The 24,243-nt window shown below is 53.7% G+C and overlaps 1 protein-coding gene across 2 annotated transcripts; it reads left to right on the top strand.

The window, feature by feature from the left end:
* The first annotated feature begins 3,777 nt into the window (after positions 1-3,777).
* Slc45a3 (solute carrier family 45 member 3) lies at positions 3,778-23,955 on the top strand. Of its 2 annotated transcripts, none has more exons than XM_036202283.1 (5): positions 3,778-3,868; positions 17,421-17,813; positions 18,446-19,234; positions 19,769-20,034; positions 22,302-23,955. In XM_036202283.1, exons 2-5 carry the CDS (start codon positions 17,609-17,611, stop codon positions 22,743-22,745), a joined length of 1,704 nt encoding a protein of 567 aa, XP_036058176.1. In that variant the 5' UTR covers positions 3,778-3,868; positions 17,421-17,608; the 3' UTR covers positions 22,746-23,955. The 2 variants fall into 2 exon arrangements, with proteins under 2 accessions (XP_036058176.1, XP_036058177.1); XM_036202284.1 differs by having other exon boundaries at positions 3,791-3,845.
* Positions 23,956-24,243: the final 288 nt, after the last annotated feature.

Raw genomic sequence — 24,243 nt, 5'->3', positions numbered from 1 at the left:
TTGTCCTCTAGCTACACAAACACACACACACACACACACACACACACACACACACACACACACACACACACTGTTATGCACGTGGGTACTCACATACACCATAAACAAACACATAAATACATGTTTATCAAGCTAGTCTTGGTGGAACACACTATGGAGGCAGAGACAGATGGTCTCAAGTTCAAGACCAACCTGCGCTATACAGAAGGTCCTTGTCTCAAAAAAGCAAAACAAAATAGCCAACACTCACAATAAAATGTTAAAAAAAAAAAATCCAGACATGGTAGTGATTGACTGTAATCCCAAAGCTAGTAGGCAGAGAGACAGGGGGATCCTGGGCTCCCACTTCAAAACTTGTTTTAAACCTTGGACTAATTCTAGATCACAAAATGACACTGAATTCCTGTCCACCGTTGGAGCAGTTTTTCTTAACGACCAGTTTTCCACAATAATCGAAACTGAGGAATTAACACTAGTGGAATGCTATTTACTAGAACGAGATTTTATTCCAATTCTACTCTTTCCATTGACACCCCTTTTCATTTCAAGATCCAATCCTAGTATTCGAGTAGAGGCAGCATTTTTTTTTACAGGAATCTGTATCTTGTTGTGCATATTGTCTTATGACCAGCTCCACTCCCCGTGATGACACATCACAAACACTTCTCCAATGGCAATCATAATTCTGTTTTTTTCGTTGGCTGGGATGGAACCCAGGACCACGCTAAGGACATCTTCCACCACTGAGCCACACCTCTCCTCCTTAGTGCTTTGAGATAAGATATCACTGTGGTAGCCCAGGCTGCCTCAACCTCATGATCCTCTTGCTTTTTGCCTCTGGAATGGTGTGATTACAGGCACCCACTACCTGCCCGTCCTCATTTTTAATAGTAGCAGAGATTTCCATTGTGTGGATTTGCCATCATGTGCTGAACCAGGGACTCATTATTCTACACTTTGTTTCCAGCCTTTCCCTACTATGAAGAATAATGAGACATATGCTTCTGAAACACGTATCTCTGGCCATTTTGTTGTAAGGAAACTCAGGAATAGAATTATTGTGTCCAGGGGACCCATTCTTTCTTCCAATTTGCCAGCATGGATGTGACCCTATTGCTGGTCCTTCTGATTCCAAGAGACTGCTGACTCTCACCCCCGAAGCAGGCAGGAGAAGAAGCAAAGAGATGGTGGAACGGCCATAGTTTTTGGGTTGTGCAGCTGGGGAGAAGCCATCAAAGGAACTGTGGGTCCTTCCTGGCCCCTCAGCCTTCTGCGAAGCCCACTACTTTCGGCTAGGTATCTCGTCTCCCTAGAAAGGAGGCTGCTCGCTCTGAACTCAAGGATAATGGGGAGAAGATGAGGAGGGGGTGGGGCTAGAGTCTGCTAATGCATTTTGCCAGCATCTTTGGTTTCTCCAATATCCAGCCAGACTATTAGCAGTTCCCCAAGGATGGCCTTATTCCTCACATCATCCCCCATTTCCTATAAATGGGAAGTGGCTAGGGAGTAGGGTTTTAGCATGTGTGTGCACATGTGAGCAATGGGGGAGGGGGAGGAGAGGAAGGAAAGGGTCATGATGGTTTCCCTCCTTAGCACAGAACTGAGACCCAGACAAGCTATTTGTGCAGACGGCCGCAGCATGGCGGGAAGGAACGCAGGTGTGATGGATTCCTCTGAGCTCTGAAGTTGCAGTCAGAGCTAGATGAGAGACTTCTGCCCCGTGGGGTTGTCCTAAGCCCTTAGAAACAGTTCCCACACACTGGCTAACTGGTATGATTATCACAGGAGGCTGCAGAAAGGGGAAGGGATTCTAGAGCAGTATGGCCTAAGGCACTAAACGTACCCCTGTGGCTTGGGAAGGAAGTGCCTTTGTTGGGAACACCCTCTCAGGCAGTTGTTCAAGTGGCAGGCTGCTGGGGAATGGTCCTGGATCTCATACCGAGCTGTTCCCTCGCTCTCTGGAGCCCTTCCCCTCTTCCCTGTGTGTCACACAGCCAAGACATATAGATAGGCCTCTGGCAAGGAATGAAGCACAGACAGGACTGCCAGGCCTCTGAGGTAGGACAACTCTCTCGCACCTACTGTTCTTTCCCAAGCCTGGAAAATACCACTGTCCACTCTTTCCGGCGGGCTCTGTAATTTTCCACCTGACCTGGCATTCCCCCCACTCCTGCCCCTTTTCCTGGGGCAAAGGGGACACTGGCTCAGGGACCCAGGACTCCACCCTGGGCTCTCTGCTGGCCACAAATAAGTATGACAAAAATGTTGGAAAGCCAGGGTCCCAGCTAGGGATGGAGGTTCATGTGCTCCCAGGGAGGCCATGCCCAGATGGTTTTCCCGTTGGATTTAATGACTCGAATGTAGACTCTGACATTTTTGTCCTCTGCCTGCTCTTGTACACACTCTCTCTGTGCCACTGCTCCACTTCCCCCTTTGATATCTCCCTTTCTGTTCTGTCTCCATCCTCCTACTTGAGAGTGCCTTTAGGGATCAGTTGGCTAGCTGCCTCTTCTAACAGAACCCAGAACACGAGGAAGGCCTTGCCCTATGGTACACAGCTGGTTAACACTGCACCAGTATTGCAATCCAGCACCACAGTGACCAGTTCGACCTAAGGCTAACCAGGTCCTTCTCATCAACAGCATCTCCTGGGAATTTGTAGTGCAGATGGTTCAAGGACCCTTTGGATACCCGATCCATCTCAAGGTCTCTTGGTGTAGCATGGTGTTCTATTTGAACACAACCCTACACACGTCTTCCTGTGGACTTCATCTCATTGAGAGATCACACACACTTAATACGATGTAAATGCTCACACAGGTAAGAACTTGTTATATCTGTCTTGCTCAGAGAATCATGACAAGAGAGAAGGCCTGTTCATATTCATACTGAGACAATTAGAATAATCCCCGGCCTAACTCACACAACACATACCATCAATGTAACATTTTCCTCTAATATTTTATGATTAGTTGAGTCTCGTGCACCACAAAAATCCACAGAAATCCCTAGCCTGTGGTGAAGTCAACAAGTCGCTCAAATGAATTTCTCTTCTCATAAAACTCCATGGACGAAAGAGACGCGATAAAGCCCCCAGCCTTCCCCTTGAGGTCAGCCCAGGACTACAGCGATCTGCCTCCCACCTAAACTGCTTTCCTGCTAGTCAAGGCACTCTGGAAACCTTGACCGGGAACATTTTGGTTGCAATTTATCACCTCTCCTTCCGTATACACACCCACGGTAGAAAAAAAAAAAAAAAAGAAAGAAAGAAAAAGAATTGGGAGTTTGTTTTTGAGTTGCAGAAAGAGGCACTGAGTTAGCTTTCCAAGAGCAAGGAGAGTAACTCGCAGAATGTGACGGAGCCTTTCAGGGCATGGTCCAGGGCGGGTGGGTTGCAGCTGTGCCTGGACAGCAGGATGTCCAGAATGGCACGCGCGGGTAATGGTCGCAGACTGGCTCGGGAGCGGAGGGGAGGTACCCCGTGGAGCCGGGTAGTTTTTACCTAAATGTTTTGGTGGTGGCGAGCGGGCGAGGGGGCGGTGCACGGCCCTAGGTAATGACAGGGCAGTCAGTCTAGGAGCCACGCGGGGGCTGCCCGTCCGGCCGCGACCAGAAAGGAGACTACTGCTTTTTCCCCCCTTCCAGCTTTCTTCCCTTGGGGACCGGCCCCACCCCTCCATCCCCTCCCAGCACCCCCCACCTCCGACCCGCCTCGCCCCGCCCCCCTCCTGGCAGCCCCAGCGCGCATGCTCTCTCCCCCCACCGAGTAACCTGGAGATTTAAAAGCCGCCCGCTGGCGCGCGTTGAGGAGGCAGGGGTCCGAGCTTGCACGCGCCAGCCCCCAGGTGACAGCCGCGCGCCCCGCCAGGTAGGGGAGGGGCCGGTCCCGGTGGGAAAGGAGCGCGCGGGTGGCCACGCTCGGCGGCGGCGGCGGCGGCGGCGGCGTTCTGCGCGCCCCGCGGGATGGGGCCGCGCCGTGGCGTCCCGGCCCTGCGCGAGAGGAGGCTCGTGGGGAGGGCGCGGCCCCTGGCGGCCCGGTGCCCAGGGCGGGCGCCCGCTCCCGTCCGCGCCGAGTGCGCTTCCTCCCGGAGCGCTGAGCTGCGGCGCCCGCTGTCCCGGGGCCGCGCGCGGAGGGCGGGATCGGGGCCGTGGAGTCCCGGGCCAGGCCGGCGGAGGGCCGGCCGCCCCTGCTGCAGCCTCCCGCTGCAGAGTTTTCTTTGGAAAGTTGCATTTATTTCTTCCCTTGTCCCGGCTGCGCCCGAAAGGGCCAGATGAGTCACCGTGGTGCGCACAGACCGCACTTCGGGGAGTCCGAGAAAGGGGCCTCCAGCTGGGGGCCGTGGTCGGGGACAGAAGGGGGACGTAACTTTCTTGGCCGTGGAATTGGGGCAAGGCTTTGGTGGAGTTGAGGCTCGATTAGTGAGTGTGTGTGCACACGCGCGATCCTGTGCCCCCCTTCTCTGCCTCCGTTACCCTCCGAAAGCAGCGCGGGCCGTGGCTGCTGTGTCCCGAGGCTCAGGTGGGGATGGGGAGAATTCTGCGGTTCTAGAAAGCGCTAGGCGGGCGGCAGCACGCCCGGTGGAGAAGCCCCAGGAGCCTGCAGGCTCAGCCCTCCCCTGGTCTCCGCTCCGCTCCAGGGAGCCCTGTGACTGCTTTCTCCCTTGACCTCCGACTCAGCCCCCCTCCTTCATGACACGCACTTGACTCGTCCAAGGAAGGCCACGGGGTACCCGGTGCTTCCTCTTTCCCCAGGAGTCTGAGTTGGAGCTAGGAGGAGTTTGGTCCGGTGGGTACTTGGAGAGAACTTGATGTTCAGCTGTGACAGACCCTATCTCAGCTAAGCTGAACTTTGAATAGTCTAATTAGGGCCTTGCAACCGGGCAAGGCTTAGACACGGGGCTCAGAAATGACTCTTCTGGGCTCCTGGAAACTTGACTCAGGAGTGAGGGTGAGGTGTGAGTTCCGTCTCCCAAGAATGAAGCACAATCCCTTTCCCCCGAGTGGTGGCTTCGGTGTGGGCCCACGTGCCTAAGGCGTAGGGGAACAGGTTGACAAGTAGAGCTGGAAAGAGGAGGGTCCAAGAGCTATATGGCGCACAGAAAGCCTTGGAACCTCACAGAACACCATGTCCTAGGGAATAAGTGGACACGGTTTGAAGCCTCCGGCCCTTCTAAAGTTGGATCCGTTTCATCCCTTCATTCCTTCCTTATCTCCCGCCAGCCCCAGCTCCAGGGCTGTCCTGGAAGCAAGATTGTACTAAAAGTGCCCAGAAAATGGAGCTTGACTCACTGGATGAGTCTAAAGATAACAATCCAGCCGTTGACATCCAGGCCCCAGTCAGGGTCTTTGCCAAGGGGAGCTTTCCTATGCACTTTTGGGGTGGAGGGTGAAACCCACTGTTCTTCTGGTTCTCTGAGTAACCATGAAGGAGCAGGAGGGGGTACTGGACAAAGTCTCTGGGTGGTCCACTAAGCCCTGCAGGCTGCTAGACCGTGAGAAGATGTGTGCTGGTCCCAAGCTGGAACTGAGCCTAGGCAGAGCCCTGGGGACAGAAAACAGCAGGAAGGTGGGGAAGAGGAGTTCCAGGTCATTGGACGTGAGACTGATTTCAGGTGGGAACCTCTGGACCATTGAACCCTTATAGCAGGTCAGGGATGAGAACACACACTGCCTCTGCGCCTCACTGGCTATGCTCCACTAGCCTGCAGGGTGTGCTCACTTTTCAGCCTTGCTGCAAAGTGGGGGCGATGATGATCATACCCCTCGGTACAGCTTTGTTATTGAAGTTAATCACAACAAATACAAACAACACTAACAGATCGACACAGTCTAAACATATAGCTTCATCAAATAACGCATGTAGAATTGAACTGTGTGTCGTTAGCCCAGCCTGATGGCTTACACCTGTAATCTCAGCCCACTTGGGAGGCAGAAGCCAGAGGATTAGGAGTTCAAGGCCACTCTCATCCACATCACGAGCGCCACGCCATCTTGATTTATGTGAGACCTTGTCTGAAACAACAAACAAACAAACCCCCCTCAAAACAAACAAAACCCATTTTGTTATATGTCTGAAATGCAGTAAATGGTCAATCAATGTTAGTCTTAACTTATATTTATCGTCTGTGTCTGGATGGTCTGCAGGAGCTGGTTTGAGACTCTTGGGGGCCCTGCTGGTGGTCTTTTGTTTTTGTTTTATTCTTTTTTTTTGTATTGGTGTCTATATAGCTCAGGCTGCTCTTGAACTCACAACTGTCTTGAGCTCTCTAATGCTGAGATTATAGGTGTACACCATCATGGCCAGCATGGGTCCTGCTCTATTTATTTTTTTTTTTTTAAAGAGATACTGTTTTAGACTTCTTTGGGGACAAGATCTCCTGGGCTTTGGGAAATTTGTTCCAGTCACTGAGAGACTTGGCTGTAGCCAGTGGATCGAATCCCATTTCCTCCACAGTGAGTTATTAGCTTCCTGATTGCGCTTTCTCCTCTGTGAGCCAAGCGTACTAGGACCTGCCCTCAAGGATTTGGGGATTAGGGAGAGCGCTCCAGGTAAACCTCTGAGCAGAGTGCTGCTTATGGAGAGCCTGATAAATGTCAGCTGCAGCTGTTTCGTGAAGTGGAGGCAGTCACTGTGGATTAACTTAGAAACTGGTTTCTTAGACTGTCACCGTGTATAACCATATGTAAGCTGCGAGCAGCACATTTGCCGTTGATTTTTGGGTCTGGTACAAAGAACAAACCAAGACTGGGTGGACGTCTTGGTCTCTTCCCGCCCCTGTACTGGTGTGTTCTGTGATTAGTGCAGAAACCGCTGCCTGCCTCCCTCCCAAGAGTATACGCACAGGCTGGAAGAGGGCACTGCGCAGTACCGGGGGGCGAATATATGCCCGAAAGGTTACGAGCCTTCTGTATAGATAGGTTACCTGTTATTTTAGGAAGTCTGGGGGGGGGGTGTCCTGAGGTGAGGACTCCTCTGTCTCTCTCCAGCCGTTGGGGTCTTTCACGCCACACTCTGGTATCCACCAGGAAAGCCCAGCCTAGCTTTCTAGGCTTGCATTTGGTCATTGAGTTAGCCCTCCCAGCCTAACTTCCTTTGAAAAGCCAGTGCCCTGTTTGCTGGGCAGTATGTGTGGAGGCTGGACCAGTTGGTACCAGGCCCAGCGTCTCAAATGCTGATGCCACTTGACTCCCAGGAACAGAGCTGGAGTGCTGAGCTTTGTCCTAGTGTATTGGGTGTTGCCTGAGGGGCCAGGGGCAGTGGCAGAGGCATAGCAGTGTCCTGATCTTTGGCCAGAATTACCTGTTTAATCCCGTGTTCTGGTGCGTGGTCTGTGTTTCTTCCTCCTCCCCTGGGGGCGGGGGACTGGGGTGAGGAGCCTTTTTAATTCTGAGGTTGGAGATGTCCCGCCTACACTGTTGGCTTGATTTCTCTGTAAAGTGAGATTCTGGTCACCCTGTAAGGCTGTGGTGGGAATTAGATGTAACTCATATGTTGGCAAAAAGCTCACAGACCAGATACCCAAAAAAATGTTTGTTGTTCTTCCCCTGACTCGAGACATCACTTTCTCTGGGGTGCTGGGACAAGTCAGAATGAAGAAGGTGGTTTATCAAACCCAGGCCAGGCTGAATGCCCAGCCAGAAAGGGTACCCTCAGGAGCAGCCAGCCCCCAACAGCGGTTCCTCTCCCCAGAGTCTTGTCAGCAACCCCCAAGTCTCTAATCACAAGTGTACTTTGAGCTAGCAAATAGTGTCCAAACTAGGAGCACTTTGTCACTGTAGGGATGCAGCCACATAGATTCCCAGCTCCTGATGCTGGAGATCTGTGCACCCAGAGAGTGGCCCTGGCTGACTCCTGGGCTCCCTGGTCCAATCAAAAGATTCCTGCCTTGGTCAGCCTTCTGGACCCTCAGGGCCTGGGCTGTGTTCTGCTTCTAACTGTCTGGACTACACAGGGAGGGTGCCATGGGAGAGGGGCAGACTAGGACCAAATGCAGAAGAATCTAGCCTTGTGCCTTAGTGGTAGCAGAGTTGGGAGAGAGAGAGAACATGACATTTCGGGGTTCAGGGAGCCCTGGAGGATTCGGTGTAGGGCTTGAGCTAGAGAGGGTTCAGGCAAAGGGCAGAGGCTGTTCAGAAGAGGGAAGTAGCCAAGTGGCAGTGAATTCCCTTGTCCTGGGCCCGAGGAGGTGTGACCATCCAGGACACACCGATCTGAGAGCCGGATCTGAGATCAGAACCCAGTTGTGTGGCTTTGGTTCTCATGTTCTTTCCTGTATACCTCACTGGAGAGGGGCCAGTAGGAGTGGTGGGTGTGTTTGGCAATCCCAGGCTCTAGGGCCTGTGTGCAGCAGCACCTGCTTACCTTTCATGACTTAGCCACAGGTCCACTTCCTCCAGGAAGCCTTGGCTTTGACACTACCACGCCCCCTACTGGCTGGCCTGTGTCTTACCACTCACACCACCTTAGCCGCACTTTCTCCTGCCAAGCAGAGCTATAATCAGTCATTTCTGTACCTCCATCACTGTCACTGGTGTGGGGGGTGGTAAATAACTGGGGTTCTGTGAGTGCTGATGGGCACATTTTAGGGCTGTTAGACATTTCTTCCTTTCCTTTTCTTTCTATCTTTTTCTTCTTTTCTTTCTTTCTTTCTTTCTTTCTTTCTTTCTTTCTTTCTTTCTTTCTTTCTTTTTTTGAGACATGGTTTCTCTGTGTAGCTCTGGCTGTCCTGGAACTCACTCTGTAGACCAGGCTGGCCTCGAACTCATAGAGATCTGCCTGCCTCTGTTGAGATTAAATGTGGGTACCACAACCACTCTCTCTGACATTTCTTTAGGGGTACTTTTGAGATCTGTTCTTAACCTTGTTCAGCTGAGCGGCTGGTTTGTTTTGTTTTCTGGGCTTGGGATCAAATATAAGCTGTATGAACTCTCCCCGCTGAACTAGATCATCTGCCTGCTTTGTTTTTGAGATAGGATCTCACTGGGTAGCCTAGAACTTATCATGAAGACCAGGCTGGCCTCAGACTCATAGAGATGCATCTGCTTCTGCTGGGACTAAAAATGTGTACCACCATACCTGGCAATTTTGTGTTCTCTCTTTTTGAAACAGGGTCTTGTCGTGTAGCCCAGGCTGGTCACAAACCCATAGTCCTCTTGTCTCAGCCCCCCCAATGCTAGGATTATAGGTGTGGTTCTCATCTTTGAGACTACACTTCCACAGAACTGGCTGGCCCAGATCCCTCTCATTACAGATAGGCTGGTCACAGACCTGAGTATGTCAGGGCGGATAGAGACCATCAGATTTGCAGCCCTGGAGGGTAGGGCATCCAGACCTGGGGTAGTACCTTGTTGGAGCACTCCGCCCAGGGCTCTGCTCAGCTGTGCACTTGACCCAAATGCTCAGCCCCTGGCCTCTTTCCTGTGTTCCTCACCTCCAGAAAGAGGCCAGGCCAAGGGAGAGGACACAGATTGGCTGCGTGTACCCCGGGAAGAGCTGCCCGGGCTGGCCTGGCTGACTGGCAGGTGTCAAGTTCACTGAGAGAAAGGTTGTTGAAGTTTCACTTTGCAGAGGCTCTGGAAGAGTGGGGGGGGGGACTTCTGAGTGGCCTCGAGACTCCGCCGAGACCCCCCATTACTTCCAGGTTCTCTTCCTCCTCTGTAGAGGACTTCAGGATTCTTTTGGCACTCTGCTTTTATTGTGGACCAAAAGAGAAAGAATTTAGTTACTAATTTCTGCCAGAAACAGAGTCCCGCTCCAGGAGAGACGGGGGAAAGGGGCAGTTTCGTCCCGGATGCCCTGCTTACTCGGCTGCATTTCAGGTGACTTCTGACCTGGGCACAGCGCTGGCTGGCAGTGTGTGGGCAGGTCTGATGGGGTAAGTGCAACTGGGGAACTCTTCCCCACTCCACCTCCCTGACTCACTGGGGAATACTGGCTGTGACAAGCCCTTTCCTGACGCCCTGTGGCCTTGTCAGGGGACACCTGCCCTGAGCTCACCCTAACCGAGGACAGGTGCTAGGTCACCTAACCGTACACCTTGCACAGTAGATTAGCTCTCGTTTTACAGGTATGGAAACTGAGTCCTGGGGTGGTGAAATTGCTACCCCATTTCGCAGTGTAACCCAGTACATACTGTGTTACATAGCTACCAGTGTTGCCGAAATAGGACTACATCTCTCTGGTTCGCGGTTCAATGTGTTTTCCAGAATTTTGGAATGGTTGCAGATTTCCTGGTTTTAGTTTTTCAACCTTGGTTGGAGGTGTTAAGTTTTCTGAAACCAAAGTTTCCTTCTTGTGAAATACCAACTGGGTATGGTAGACCTAAAGGTCTACCGGGCTCCTGGAATGTGCTAAATGTCCCCTGGCAGTTGGCAGGGTCAACTATCGTCATCATTGTCCCTGTGGATGGAAACAACTGTCTGGTAACCATGGGACAGGCTTTCCCTCTGCAGCAGATCTGTGGCACTGACCTCGCCTCACCTGCTGGGGCCAGCACCTGGGAAGGCGTTTACATTCTTGACATTCCTCTTGCCCCTGGGGGCTGCTGGGATCTGGTAAGAGGCCTTGTAGATGGGGAGAGGGGAGGCTGAGGAGAAAAGCAGAATTGATCTTCTCAACCACTATGTTAGGACAGGAGAGAGCCTCTCCCAGGTTCCTTCCACCAAAGGCCCTTCATATGCTTCTTCTCACGTGGCTTCGAAGTTGTTGGTCTGTAGGTTTTTGTTTTTGTGGTGCTAAGGATGGAATTCCAGAACATTCTGCATGCTAGGCAAGCACTCTACCATTGAGCCCATACCTGCAGCCTAAGGTCGGTGCTAATAAGTCCTTCTGTGAAAAGGACATGCTGATTGGACAGCAGTCACACAGGCTGATTGCAGTTATGAACGTGGAAACTAAGGCTCTGTAGGTCACGCCACAAACAGGCGCAAACCGGCATCAAACCCATGTCCAGCTGACCTCCCCGACCTGACCCCAAAAGCTTGATCAACTGTGGAACCTGCCAAGGTTCAGGATAGCCATGTTCAAATCTCCAGCCCAGGGGTGGAAGAGGGTTCCTGGTAGACAACTGCTCTTACCCCTGGTACGGCGGGCACACACAGTGTGAGGGTGGGATGAAGTCTGGTTGGGAGGCCCAGGTGCCTGGAGACAAACGCATGTGTGTGTGTTGACTGTCACCAGGGGACCTCCGGGGTGCCGGCAGCCCCGGCTCAGGCTGTCCAGGCCTGACTGCTGGCCAAGGTGAGGTTCAGGCCAGCCCCAGCGCTGTGGTCACTAGATTGGAGAGGGGAGGGGAGGGGAGCTCAGGGCGGGCTCCAGGGCGCTGCTTGCTGCCCCCTTCCCTCCCCTTCCCCCAGCCCCGAGCATTTGTTTCTTTCTGAAGCTGCACAGGGCTCTTAGACACCGCCACAAAAGCAGCTCTCCTCCAAGCCACCGCCACCTGTTGGGTTTTTCACACATTTCGAGCGAGCAGGGGGAGGGGGGGCCGTTGCCCTTTTCCCAGTGTCTCTGGTGTGCCCCCCTCTACCCCCCCCCCCCCGGGCCTGGGATTCTCTTTGCTGCCTGGTTGTGACAGGACTCTGGGGCAGGAGGAGATGGGGGGGGGGGGAACAGCAGCTGGAAGGGAACTGAGTGGGAAGGGGCCAGAGCTGGCAGCGGGGGAGAATTTGATGGATTACTCCGCAGGCCCAGAGGTTTCTCCCTAATCCCCCTTTGTGTCCCGGCCTGCAGCCCCTCACTCTCTCTGACAAGCTGCTGAGCAGAAGGCTTCCAGTCTGACGGAAGAAAAGGCAGCTCAGCAGGGTGAACTCTAAATCCCTGGCCTCCCAGCCACGGGGGAGGCAGGAGCTAAGGAACCTGCCCAGGGTGGGGCTGGGTCCCCCTTCCCTCTGCCCAGCCCTTGTTCTTTGTTAGAGTTCCCTCAAAGTGGAGGGGTTGCCTTGTGAGGGGGTCCTCAGATGTCTGTGAGGTAGTGCTGTTTGTGCAAAAACCACTGTGGAGTTTTTCTCGAGTGGGACAAAGGATAAACAGAGACCCTCCCTCCCCATTGGGAAATAATTGGCCCCAGAAAGCCAAAGACTTGAGTTGGGAGGTATCAAAGAGCAATGATTCCATGCTGTATCCCCCACCCCTTCCCAGAAGTCCAGGTAGAAATTTCCACAGCACCTGTGCAAGGTCTGTGAGAAAGGGTTCTAAAGAGCAAGCTCCCTGCCTCAAGGACCTTTTTTTTGGGTTTTGTTTTGTTTTTAAGGAGTCTGCAAGTTTCCTTATGGAGCTCCCATGAGGATGCAGCTGCACTTTGGGAGTGCAGAGCACCAAGTTTATTAGGCAAGGCTCAGAGCATTGGTCTCCTGGGACTGAGGCAGGGGGTATGGGCAGTAGTGGTATTGCGCTGGGACACATTCATACCCCAGAGGGTCGTCATCTTACTGCCAGCCTAGAGGGTCTGCTCAGTGTGGAACAAAGTACTGACTCCAGTGTGAAGGAGCAGGAGTCCCCTCACTCTCCTTCTCTCTGGCCTTGCCTGCAGTGGGCCAGGAAGGTTGAACTGGGGTGATCAACCCCTTTTTTTTCCCGGCTGTGCCTCACTGGGAGACTCTCCCTACCAGGTATCTCTCTCTGGGAAGGACCGTAGATTGTGGTGAAGGATAGAGACGTGTGTTCCGAGCCTCCAGAGGAACCCAGTCTGTGAGAAAGCAGCCCTCTTTGTCAGTGTGAAGGGAGGACACAGGGTCGCAGAGCCTGCGGGGTCAGTGTGGGGGCTGAGGCCGTTTGATGTGCCTGGGCGGGGTGTGGGGACTCTGGCATGCATAAAGAGGCCATAGAATTGCTGACAGTGGTGGGGTGGGGCCTGTCCCCAGACTCTGCTGGCTGTGGCCTCTGTCAGCAGAGGGTATCTGCTCCCCCTGCTCCACCTCAGCCTTGTGGGGTGGCAGGAGCCCCTTTGAAAGCCCTCAAAGGGCTCTTTATGTGGCCTCTGATCCTCCCTTCCCTTACTGAGCCATGAAGGACACAGGGCTCACTTGGGTCACTTTCCTGTGCTGGCCTCCAGTCTGTCTTTTGAGTTTTGGACAAAGTTCAGGGCAAGCTTGTTCCTGTGACTCAGTTTCACTTCCCTAGGCTGCCTGCTGGGGGTGGAGGCATTTCTGGGCCAGTAGGATCGATCTGGGCCCTCACTGGGGTGCTGGCTGGGCCTACCTTAGGTGTGCTTGGATGGAAGACTTTAAGTTTTCCATCCTTTAAATACACACCTCTGCTGTGTCCATTCATTCCTTGAAATACACATTTCCGGGGTCTCTAGGCTTGCTAGGGTGTGCGTCAAAGGGTTGCCTGCCCTGGGGCTTGGTGCTCCGTCTTAGGTTCATAGAATTGTTAGAGTCCCGTTCCCTGACACCCCCACCCTGCCTTCCCAGGATTTAATTCTAATCCCCATCTGGATGAGGAAGGGTGGTTTGGGGGGGGGCTCCACGAAGGGTTCTCCAAAGGGTCCGAATGGTTTCTTCTGGCTTTCTAGCTGTTGGGCCATGAGAACCCACGGAGGAGGAGGGGAAGGAGGGGAGAAGTTTGAAGCTTGAGAGGAACATCCGCACCCGCAAGGCTGCTCATGCTTGTCCTTCCTCCAGTGACCTTGTCGGCCTTCCTCTCCCTGGCCACCCACCCCCTCTCCAGGTGAGCCGCTGGCTCCACTGGTTGATCTTCTGTTTGGCGGACCAAGTGCTCCGGAAGTAGTGAGGAAAGAATCTGAAAGTCTAGGAAAGAACCTGAAAGTCTCCGAGACTGGAAGGGAATGGGGAAATTAGACCGTCTCCCTGCCTGTGTTCCTTAGCAGCAGGAGGATGAGGAGCCAGCAGGAGGATGAGGAGCCCGGACCGCAAGGGGCAAGCCTTGATCTGTCCCTTTCCAGCTTTGACTAGAGGACGCTTTGGTGCTGCCATCAGAATTGGTACTGGGTTTCTGTCTCGGTACCCAAGGGAGAGGGCCCTGTGGGTAATTCTGAAAGCTTGAGTCAGTGCATGGGGGTTCTGCGATAGGGTTGGCAGGCCTAGAGCAGGGAGGGAGGCCATTGAGGAGGGTGGGGCATTGAGGATAGGAAAGTAGTGCTTTGGTGATGAAGAGGTTCTTTGGGGCTTAGAATTCCTTGGATAATTCTGGGCTCAGAAAGGTTGGACTGTCAAGAGTGTCTCCTTCCAGGGCAGAGAAGCTGTGGACAGAGCGAGGGCAGGCTCAGCAACCCAAGCAGAGGGCCTGGGAGCCTGCCTACCTTCCACTCCGCTCATTTCCATGAATTGTGTGAGCCCCTGGCCCAGACCCCAGAGACCAGGTAGAGAATCTCTGGGGGTGCAGAGAAGCGCCCTAGCTCAGGAGCTGCCTGTACAGGATGGGGAAAAGCTTGGGTTCCTGTTTTCCTGTGGCCTCCGAGCTTCCCACTCCCACTCACAAAGGTGTCTAGAGGCCTAAGGGGGAGGACGGCAGGTGGGGTGACCTGGCTCATGGAAAACGCAGGGCTTGGAGCATGAGAGCAGGTATGTGGGTGAGGTTGGGTCTAGCAAAGTCTCTGTTTGCTCAAGGAGGACCCGGTCTGTTAAACCCAGTGCCCGGAGAGTGCCCAGTCCCTCCCAGGCTAGGAGTCTTCTACCCCTGACCCTGCCTCTCTAGGCTGGGAAGGATCACTAGGGAAAGGGCAGGGGTCAAGTTGAACCCACAGTAGCCCAGCTAATGCTGATCACTGTCCAGTGCCTCGGCTTCAGGACCGTGTTGTGTGGGTCAGTATTTCATCCTCCTTCTTTATGCCGCCCTTTTATAAGCCCTACCCCTTACCAAAGTGTAGGGACTTTGGGGGAGGGAGCTGCCAGGTGCCTAGATTTATCTCAACTCCTGTATTTCCCAGTCTTCAGCAGCTCAACCCTAGAGGGCCAATATGGAGGGGAACGACCTTCTTCAGGTAGATGGTGTCTGGTCTCTCTGAGACACAGCTTAGTACCTACTACATGCTTTGTGACACCCAGGGCCCACGGGGCCCACGTGGCCTGGTGTTAGTGGAGAAGATAAAAGAAGATGGAGTACCTTTTGTCATGAGCTGGTGAAGCTGGCAGAGGGTTGTCTGAGGGAGCGGCAGCCGCCTCGCCCTCCCCATAAGGAGTAGCCGCTCTTCAGCAACATTTATAGGGTTGATTAGTGGGGAGTTTTGTTTCCTGCTCTCTTTTGGGATAAATGCAGGCTGGCAGGCTCTTAGTGTTCCTCACCAGGGCCTGCCCTCTGTCTCTTAGTACATTTTGATGCTGATTTGAAACTTTTCCCTTTCTGTCTTTAAAAACTAAATCAATCAATCTCTCTCTCTCTCTCTCTCTCTCTCTCTCTCTCTCTCTCTCTCTCTCTGTGTGTGTGTGTGTGTGTGTGTGTGTGTGTGTGTGTGTGTGTGTCTCCCTGTCTCTGTCCCTGCTGCAGGGTTGAACCCAAGGCTTTTTTGCATATTAGGCAGGTGCTCTACTGTGGGGAACCAGCTCCTACACTTATTTACCCCTGGGACTCTTGAGGAATAAGGGATAAGAGACTTTGTAAAGAAAAAGAGAGATCCTTATCCAAACGGGCCCAGAGCTTTATTCCAAAGGTCTATTTATAACAATGCCAAGGGGTGGGGCAAAAGACCTCCCCCTTGCTAGTTAGACCCTTACAAATACCTGGTACCCAGGCCCATGGTCCAGTCAACCTCCCATGCAGTCCTGCTGGGTACAGCCACCAGGAAACCCAGTGGGCTCCAACACTCTACCACTAAGTTACACGCAGCTTCTCCTGTAATATAGGGGCTCACTTTGTAGTTCAGGCTAGCCTCAAATTGGTGATCCCCCTGCTTCAGCATTACAAGTGGTGGAACTATAGGACTACCCACCATGCCCTGGTATCAGAGCTTGCATAACAGACAACAGTGGTGCCTGTTGGGAAGGAAGCCAGACTTACAGTTCCTTACCCAGTGGACCCAGAACTATGGAAGGGCTGTGCTGTATGCACATGCGTGTGTGAGTGGAGGCCAGAGGTCAGCTAGGAAGTGGTGGCATCCCACTAGCTCAGGGCTCATTGGCCTCACCTCAGAGGCTCCTAATTAATGCATATGGCTGAGATCTAGGATCCTGGGCTGTGAGGCTGATGTACCAGCTGCTTGTGAGAGCTGGGCAGTAATAGATGGCTTGCACTGTCCCCGCCTCCTGTGAACAACGAACCTGAGGGGAAACTCTTGGGCTTAGGCTCACCAAGAGGAACTTTGTGTCTCAGTGACAGATTGAAACCCCACTTAAGGAACTGTATCTTCTTCCCTCTTATCTCTGTCCTGGAGGCATGGGGGTTACAGTGTGACGTGGCTCAGGGCCTGGAGGTAGAAGAGGAAGTACCATTTTGTTTGACTTCTTAACAGGTTACATGGACATAATTATGTGAGGACTGTATGTTCTTGTTGGAGTGGAGGCCAGAGGTTAACTAGTGGATGTCTTCCTTGATGCTCTCTTTTTTTTTTTTTTTTGAGGCAGAGTCTGTCATTGAACTTGGAGCTCACCAGTTGCCTAGACTGGCTAGGCAATGAGTTACAGCTGGCTGCCAGACTCCACCCCAGCACTGGGGTTATAGACAAGTGTAGCCACACTGGATTTTACATGGTCCTCGGGATCGGAATTCAGATCTTTATGTTTTTGTATCAGGCACTTTGCCAACTGAGCCGCCATCCCTGCCCCCCCCCCGGGAAATATTTGTGTGGGTAGTGGGTAGTATGTGTTCACGTTCGTGTAGATCGGTGTATGCAAAGGCCAGATAGAGATTGATAATCAAATGTCCAATCAAATTGCTCTCCACCATATTTTCTGGGACCAGGTCTCCCACTGAAGCTGGGGCTCCCAGACTCATCTGTCTGGCCCTGGGGTCATCCTGTTTCTGCCTCCCAGCCCTAGGGTTACAGATGTGCATTACCATGCCCCGCTAAAGATCGGCTGGGAATCCAAACTCAGCGCCTCGTTTGCCCACTGAGCCGCCGCTCAGCTCTAGAAGGTCACTTTTCACAAGCATCGAGTGCCCCATCTTGGGAAGTTGGAGAGAAAAGCAAATGAGTTGAGCCTGGCAGGGGGTGTCCAGTCCTACCTTGAGAGCCAATCCTGAGTATCTCCAAAAAGAGCAATTGTAGAGATGCTTCAGAAGACAAGTCGTCGGCTTGGCCTGGGGATGTGCTGACGTTCAAATGTCATTTCCTCTTATTAATTATATCAGGGCTAGACTAATGTTAACACGAACCTCCTTACAAAGGGGCTGGTCAGGGCTGAGTGTAGGGTTACCTCACTGGCCTGCAAATGAGCAGGACTCAGAGAATGTGAAGCAAATGCCGGAGACCTGCCTGCGGCCCCAGGACTCAACATTTCATGTGACGGTGGCTGTCTTGCCTTTCTAGGCTCTGGCTGACAAGATGTGTCCCCATCAAGGCACTAGATGATGACCTGTGTTTAGCGTGAGGTGAAATGCTGCACCGGCACCCAAGGGCTGGCAGAAATGGGAGTCTGGCTGAACCGTAGGAAGCCGGCGGTGGCGAGAAGGAGAAGCCACGGCAGGGCTGAGCCCAAGCAGCTGTGGAGTATGTGAATGGCCCCCAGAGCCCTAACTGCCCTGTCCATCATGGTCCAGAGGCTGTGGGCCAGCCGTCTGCTACGGCATCGGAAAGCCCAGCTCCTGCTGGTCAACCTGCTGACCTTTGGCCTGGAGGTGTGCCTGGCTGCCGGCATTACCTATGTGCCACCCCTTCTACTGGAAGTGGGGGTAGAGGAGAAGTTCATGACCATGGTGCTGGGTGAGTCGCTCCACATTCCTTCCTCCTGTTCTGGTACGTGCATCTGGGCTGTTGGCAACAGTTCACTTGCCTGGGGAGTGGTGGGAGGCATTCCCTGTTCTCATCTACATCTCACAGCCCTTGGGGACATTCTACTTTACACACAAGGGAAGTGAAGACTAGGTTGGTCTTATTTAGCCTGGTGGGTGTGTCCACTGCTCAGTAGAATTGGGACTTCACCATGGTTTCCCAGTCAGGGTTCTCTTTCCTGGGCACAGGACAGGTGGTGTGGGTTTCTGATGTGGTGAGCAAACTCGGCAAGTGGTTACTCTTGTGGCTTCCCTCCTTCAAGAGAAGATACCTTGTGAGGGCACAGGCTCTGGGTTCTGGTTGTTTGTTGAAACCCTGCTTCTAACCCGCAGCAGACCTGTGTCTTTACACAAGTATTGCTTCCCAGGTGCTGTGTGCCTGCCACCGATTCCTCATCTGAAAACAAGGTGTTTATAACACACTATACCGAGAGGAGCAGAGTCCCTGTGAAAGCTGAGTGTGGGGTCTTGCCACGGTGTGGCATGTTGTTGTGCCAACCTTCTCAAAGAGCGAGTTCTTTCCCCCGTGTCCTGACGGCTGATTTACGCTATTTCTCCTTGCAGGCATTGGCCCAGTGCTGGGCCTGGTCTCTGTCCCACTCCTAGGCTCAGCCAGCGACCAGTGGCGTGGCCGCTGTGGCCGCCGGAGGCCCTTCATCTGGGCTCTGTCCCTGGGTGTCCTGCTAAGCCTCTTCCTCATCCCAAGGGCTGGCTGGCTGGCAGGGCTGCTGTGCCCGGATACCAGGCCACTGGAGTTGGCCCTGCTGATCTTGGGAGTGGGGCTGCTGGACTTCTGTGGCCAAGTGTGCTTCACGCCGCTGGAGGCCTTACTCTCCGACCTCTTCCGGGACCCGGACCACTGCCGCCAAGCATTCTCCGTCTATGCCTTCATGATCAGCCTCGGGGGCTGCCTGGGCTACCTCTTACCTGCCATTGACTGGGACGCCAGCGCCCTGGCACCCTACCTAGGCACTCAGGAAGAATGCCTCTTTGGCCTCCTCACCCTCATCTTTCTCGCCTGCGTGGCAGCCACTCTGTTTGTGGCCGAGGAGGCGGTCCTGGGCCCGCCTGAGCCAGCAGAAGGGCTGCTGGTCCCGACCTCTGTGTCTTCCCGCTGCTGCCCATGCCGGGTGGGCCTGGCTCTCCGGAATCTGGGTACCCTGTTTCCCCGGCTACACCAGCTGTGCTGCCGCATGCCTCGCACCCTGCGCCGACTCTTTGTGGCTGAGCTGTGCAGCTGGATGGCGCTCATGACCTTCACGCTGTTCTACACAGACTTTGTGGGAGAGGGGCTATACCAGGGTGTACCAAGAGCTGAGCCGGGCACCGAGGCCCGGAGACACTATGATGAAGGTAAGTCTTTTAGCACCAGAGGAAACTGCTGTGGGTGGGTGGGTGCTGCCCTGCAGAGGCCGGGCAGGCCGGGGTTGGGAGATGGTGACTACACACACCCTGGGCCCCCGCTCCCTGTCAGTAAAAGAGAAAGGATTCATCTGTGTGCAGCAGCTCAAGGATGTGGTCTCAGCAGGGCTTCTAAATCTTAGGTGGCTCCATTCCCACTGGGCCTTGTGCTCCCTGCTTACTTTCCCAGAAATTGGCCCTGCCCTCTAGTTCAGGCATTCCATAAGAGCCATCCTGGAGCCACTGTGGGGCCATCTTGTGCTCCTCACCCCCTCCTCCCTTACACACCTTGTACCTCCCCCTCAGAACATCTTCCTCTCCCCTTAGCTAACAGCTCTGGCCACATTCACTAGTCACAATCTAGATTCCATCATTGTGGGCAGGTGGGGAGAGCCGGGGGGAGGGGGGGGCAGGCGCCCATGGCCACCAGTCTCTGGCTCCCCCAGGTTGTGTAGGGTCCTTACCCCACTTCTTCCCTACCCCCAGGCATTCGAATGGGCAGCCTGGGGCTCTTCCTGCAGTGTGCCATCTCCCTGCTCTGCTCCCTGGTCATGGACAGGCTGGTGCAGCGGTTTGGCACACGGTCCGTCTATCTGGCTAGCGTGATGACCTTCCCTCTGGCTGCTGGCGCCACATGCCTGTCACACAGCGTGGTCGTAGTAACAGCTTCAGCTGCCCTCACTGGGTTCACCTTCTCGGCCTTGCAGATCCTGCCTTACACGCTGGCCTCCCTCTACCATCGTGAGAAGCAGGTACTCCCAGTGGCCATGTACCCCGGTGGGGGTGGGCGGGGTGGGGGCGGGCTGAGCCGTTCGGGATGTGGGGTGTGACAAGAGGTGTCAGAACAGGCTTGGCTCTCTCGGACCAGAGAGGACAGCCGGGGTCAGAGGCTCCAGCTGCCGAAGAAGTGTAGATTAGATTCTAGGAGTGACTTCCTGGCTTTCGAATTAGAAAGCGTTTGAGTGGATGGTGGCAGGGAGTGTAGAGTCCCTCACTAGGAATCCTGGAGAATAAGCATACAATGGAAGTCCCCTATTCTGGGCTGTATTACTGTGTCCAGAGGTAGAGTGTGGGTCCCTGGCATGCGGCTGCAGCAGAGGGCAGTGGGAGTGGCCTGGCCTTAGCTATTCTTTTAGAGAGGATTTTGATCAATCCGTATCCTGCTTGCTGCAAGATGGAGAAGGCTTCTTCCTGCCCATCTTTCTAGATTCCCCTCTAATCCTCTGTGTCTCTCTGTCCCTACCCCCACCTCTCCCGCTCTCCTTCTGTTTTGTTTTTGTTTTTTGTTTTTTTGTTTTGTTTTGTTTTTTTTGTTTTTGTTTGTTTGTTTGTTTTTCTTCGAGACAGGGTTTCCCTGTGTAGCTTTGCACCTTTCCTGGAACTCGATTGGTAGTCCAGGCTGGCCTTGAACTCAGATTCGCCTGCCTCTGCCTCCCAAGTGCTGGGATTAAAGGCGTGCACCACCACCACTGCCTGGCTTTTTGTTTTGTTTTGTTTTTTGGTCCCGCTCTCCTTCTTTGCCTCCATCCTCTCCCTCAATCCCCTCAGTGCATATCTGGACCTGACATACTGACTTTTGTTTGCCTGAGTAATAAACTGGGGGGCCTGGCTCCTTGTTGGGCCAACACTCACCAGCCCCTGCAGAAGGCCCTCTGTGGGAGGCCTCCTGACCTAAACAGGTGCTCACCCTGTCCCCTGCACTCTCCTCGCTGAGTTTAAGGACCTGGGTTCAGAACTCTGCCCTAAGCAGCACAAGCTTAGGGGAGACTACAGGCCTCCCATCTAGAGTTTTCAGTTAGGAAAGACCTGGCCCTGGCCACAGCTAGTAGGCTAGTTTGCTCAGCAGTAATTTGCAGGGGTGTGGAGAGGTGGGCTGGGAATGGGAACCTGGTTCCTTGGGCTTCTATTGGCTCTCTTGGAGCTCTAGGCTGGGGCTCTAAAAGCTGCTGTCCAAAGATCAGGCTTGAGTATTTGTGGTTATACCAGAACTAGCTCTCCTCTGTACCGAGGAGCGTGTCTGTCCCCGGGGACCTCTCCAGTGTCCAGCCTTACTGGTCTGTCCTTGGGTGGCAGGCAGGCAAAAAGGGTCCGTAGAGGCCTGTCTCCAGCAGCAGCTGAAGATGGGCTTGGTCCTGCAGCCTGTCTGACTGTTCTTGCCACTTGCTGAGCTATGGGATGGGCTGATGAGTTGTGAGCTTCCCCGGCCTTGGCTGTGAGCTCTCTGGTGCAGCCCCATAAGATCGACACTGCCTGGCCCAAGGACCAGTGTGGGAGAAGACTTCATTTTGTCCTTTAGTAGAAGGCCCCAGGCCACTGGGGCCCAGGGTTGGTGGGGTCAGGCAGCAGCATGCTCTCTGGTCTCAGGCAGCCTAGCTGTGGGGGTCACCAAAATGGCCTTCCTGCTGCCTCTCCCTTCTGCAGGCCCAATCTCTGGGCTCGATCTTGTCAAAGGCCAGGACAGTGATGACCTCACCTCGGGGCATTATCTCCAGCCAGGGCCTGGACCCTAGAGGAGGACAGAACAGTGAAGACTTCCTATGGCCCAGCAGAAGGGTGTGCAGAGTGGGGTGTGAAGTAGCCTGTGTGGGGCTTGGGACTTTAGGAGTACCTTCTTTGGGCTCTGTGTCTTGCTTCTGTCTGTCCCAGACTTCCTGTGTTATCCTCAACCTGTAGATCAGAGTTTGCTGACTTCTTCCCCACCCTCCACCCCTGGAGCTGAGGACCGAACCCAGGGCCTTGCGCTCACTAGGCAAGCACTCTACCACTGAGCTAAATCCCCAACCCTGCTGACTTCTTACCTATTCTAAGAAAAGCTAAAATAGACTTCCCCTCAAATTTGGGGGTTCTGCTTAGAGCCACAGCAAGTAGGGTCTCCCCAGGTTTCGGATTTGTTTTTTTTTTTTTTGTTTTTTGTTTTGAAAGCCAGTTGCCTTAGGGGCCCCTGGGTCAGAGGCAGTGAGGAACTGTTCTCATATCTACTTAATCTTTGTTTCATTTTGTGCCCCCCGCCCCACCTCAGGTGTTCCTGCCCAAATACCGAGGGGACGCTGGAGGTGGTAGCAGTGAGGACAGCCAGACAACCAGCTTCTTGCCAGGCCCTAAGCCAGGAGCTCCCTTCCCGAATGGACACGTGGGCCCTGGCTGCGGCGGCAGCAGCCTCCTGGTACCGCCACCTACACTCTGCGGGGCCTCTGCATGCGACGTCTCCATGCGGGTGGTGGTGGGTGAGCCACCTGAGGCCAAGGTTGTTCCTGGGCGGGGCATTTGCCTGGACCTTGCCATCCTGGACAGCGCCTTCCTGCTGTCCCAGGTGGCTCCTTCCCTGTTCATGGGCTCCATTGTCCAGCTGAGCCGATCTGTTACTGCCTATATGGTATCAGCGGCAGGCTTGGGTCTGGTCGCCATTTACTTTGCTACACGGGTAGTGTTTGACAAGAACGATTTGGCCAAATACTCTGTGTAGAATGCTGTAAGGCAGTGAGGAGAAAGGGTCTGCCCCCTCGGACGGCTGCTAAGCAGGCCTTTCCAGGGCTGTCTGTTGCCTAAGTGGTGTAGCTCTCTGCTGCCACCCTAAGGCGGTGAGGTGTATAGTTGCACAGATGGAAGCTGGGGCGGGCCCGCTGGCGGCTTCTCATGTGGGAATCCATCCGCCTGAAGTTCTGCAGGGATGCAAACGCAGGTTTGTACAGGTGCGTTACCAAGGCTCAGAGTTAACAGCTAACCTCCTGGTTGAGTCGCCATGGAAGGATCTGGGGACCCGAATGAACTTCCCAGTGAGTCCCTTGTCCAGATTACGCCGCTTTTGCTCTTGCGTGGGAGTTTCTCGTGGGACGCTCCTCCACACGGGTTTTCGACAGGACGGAAGTTGGAGGGAGGAGCCCGAACAGACAAGGTGAAACCCCACCGTCCACAGCACTGCCCTTCTGCTGCGTCCCTCACCCCCACCTGTTCCGGGAAGTGGCTCGGCTTGTTGGCCTCTGGGTTGCCTTCATGGAGACACGGGCCTTTAAATATTTAATTTATTTATTTAACACATTAGAAGTAAAATTCATTCCCAGCCTTTTTATGTTGTGCCTACGAGTCGAGCAGGGTGGGCTCTCCAAGAACCGGTTCCCCTTAAAATAGCTGATACTGCCAGACTCCTCTTTCTAGGGTGATAGATATGGTCCCCAAAATACCCAGCCCAGTCCCTTGGGCAATCTATTCACCCTAATTGAGAGCCCCGAGCTGTCCCCACTCAAGGCTGGGCATTGAGGGAAAGTGGAGTGGGGCTCAAGGTCATACCAAGTCCCCCTTTTCTCTTGGCCCAGCTTGGCTTCCTGACTCCCCACTGCTCCCTACACGACTGGACCCATGAAGCCATTGCCCTTCCAACTCTCCATTGGCTCCACAATCTCTATGTGGGGCTTGTTGAACCCTAAGCACAAATGTGGTTCCTTAGGCCTCTGCCCACCACAGCCTCTGGGGCATATCTGTCACAGCCTGGGGAATTTCACACAAACTCAGGAGTACTCCCTGCTGGAGCCAAAGAGCTCTTGACTAGGGGGTGGATTTCAGTGCTGATTGCAATAATGTTGTGTCTTATTTATTTAGCAGAGTAAATATTTTATACTGTATGTGAGAAATCAGAGTATAATGTTTATGGTGATGAAATTAAAAGCTTCTTATATGTTTACTTGGTGTGTGTTTGTCTTTTCTGAGCGGGAAGGGGGTCCGTGCTAAAATCAGTATCACTCTGTTCCTGGGGACTCTGAGCTTTGGCAGCTTCAGTTCCATTTGCGGCCAGCAGAGGGCACCACGGACCATCACCCAGGTACAGGCATATGGGACTGGGAGCAGGACAGCCTTTCTCAAAAGTGTCACAGAAGATGGAGCAGTCACAGCAAGGGCACTAGAGTGTAGCTGGCACACGGAGGCAGAGTTTCGGCAGTGGGGTGCAGTAACAACATCCTAGCACATCA

Source organism: Onychomys torridus, chromosome 11 (assembly GCF_903995425.1).
Source record: "Onychomys torridus chromosome 11, mOncTor1.1, whole genome shotgun sequence".
Lineage (NCBI taxonomy): Eukaryota > Metazoa > Chordata > Mammalia > Rodentia > Cricetidae > Onychomys > Onychomys torridus.
This window is presented reverse-complemented; position numbering and strand designations above follow the sequence as displayed.

Bases quoted from the DNA above. Each gene is read 5' to 3' on its own strand.
- Slc45a3 (XM_036202283.1), top strand. From the start codon at position 17,609: ATGGCCCCCAGAGCCCTAACTGCCCTGTCCATCATGGTCCAGAGGCTG. The intron at 17,814-18,445 runs GTGAGTCGCTCC...TTCTCCTTGCAG, and splicing joins GTTCATGACCATGGTGCTGG to GCATTGGCCCAGTGCTGGGC. The intron at 19,235-19,768 runs GTAAGTCTTTTA...CCCTACCCCCAG, and splicing joins CCGGAGACACTATGATGAAG to GCATTCGAATGGGCAGCCTG.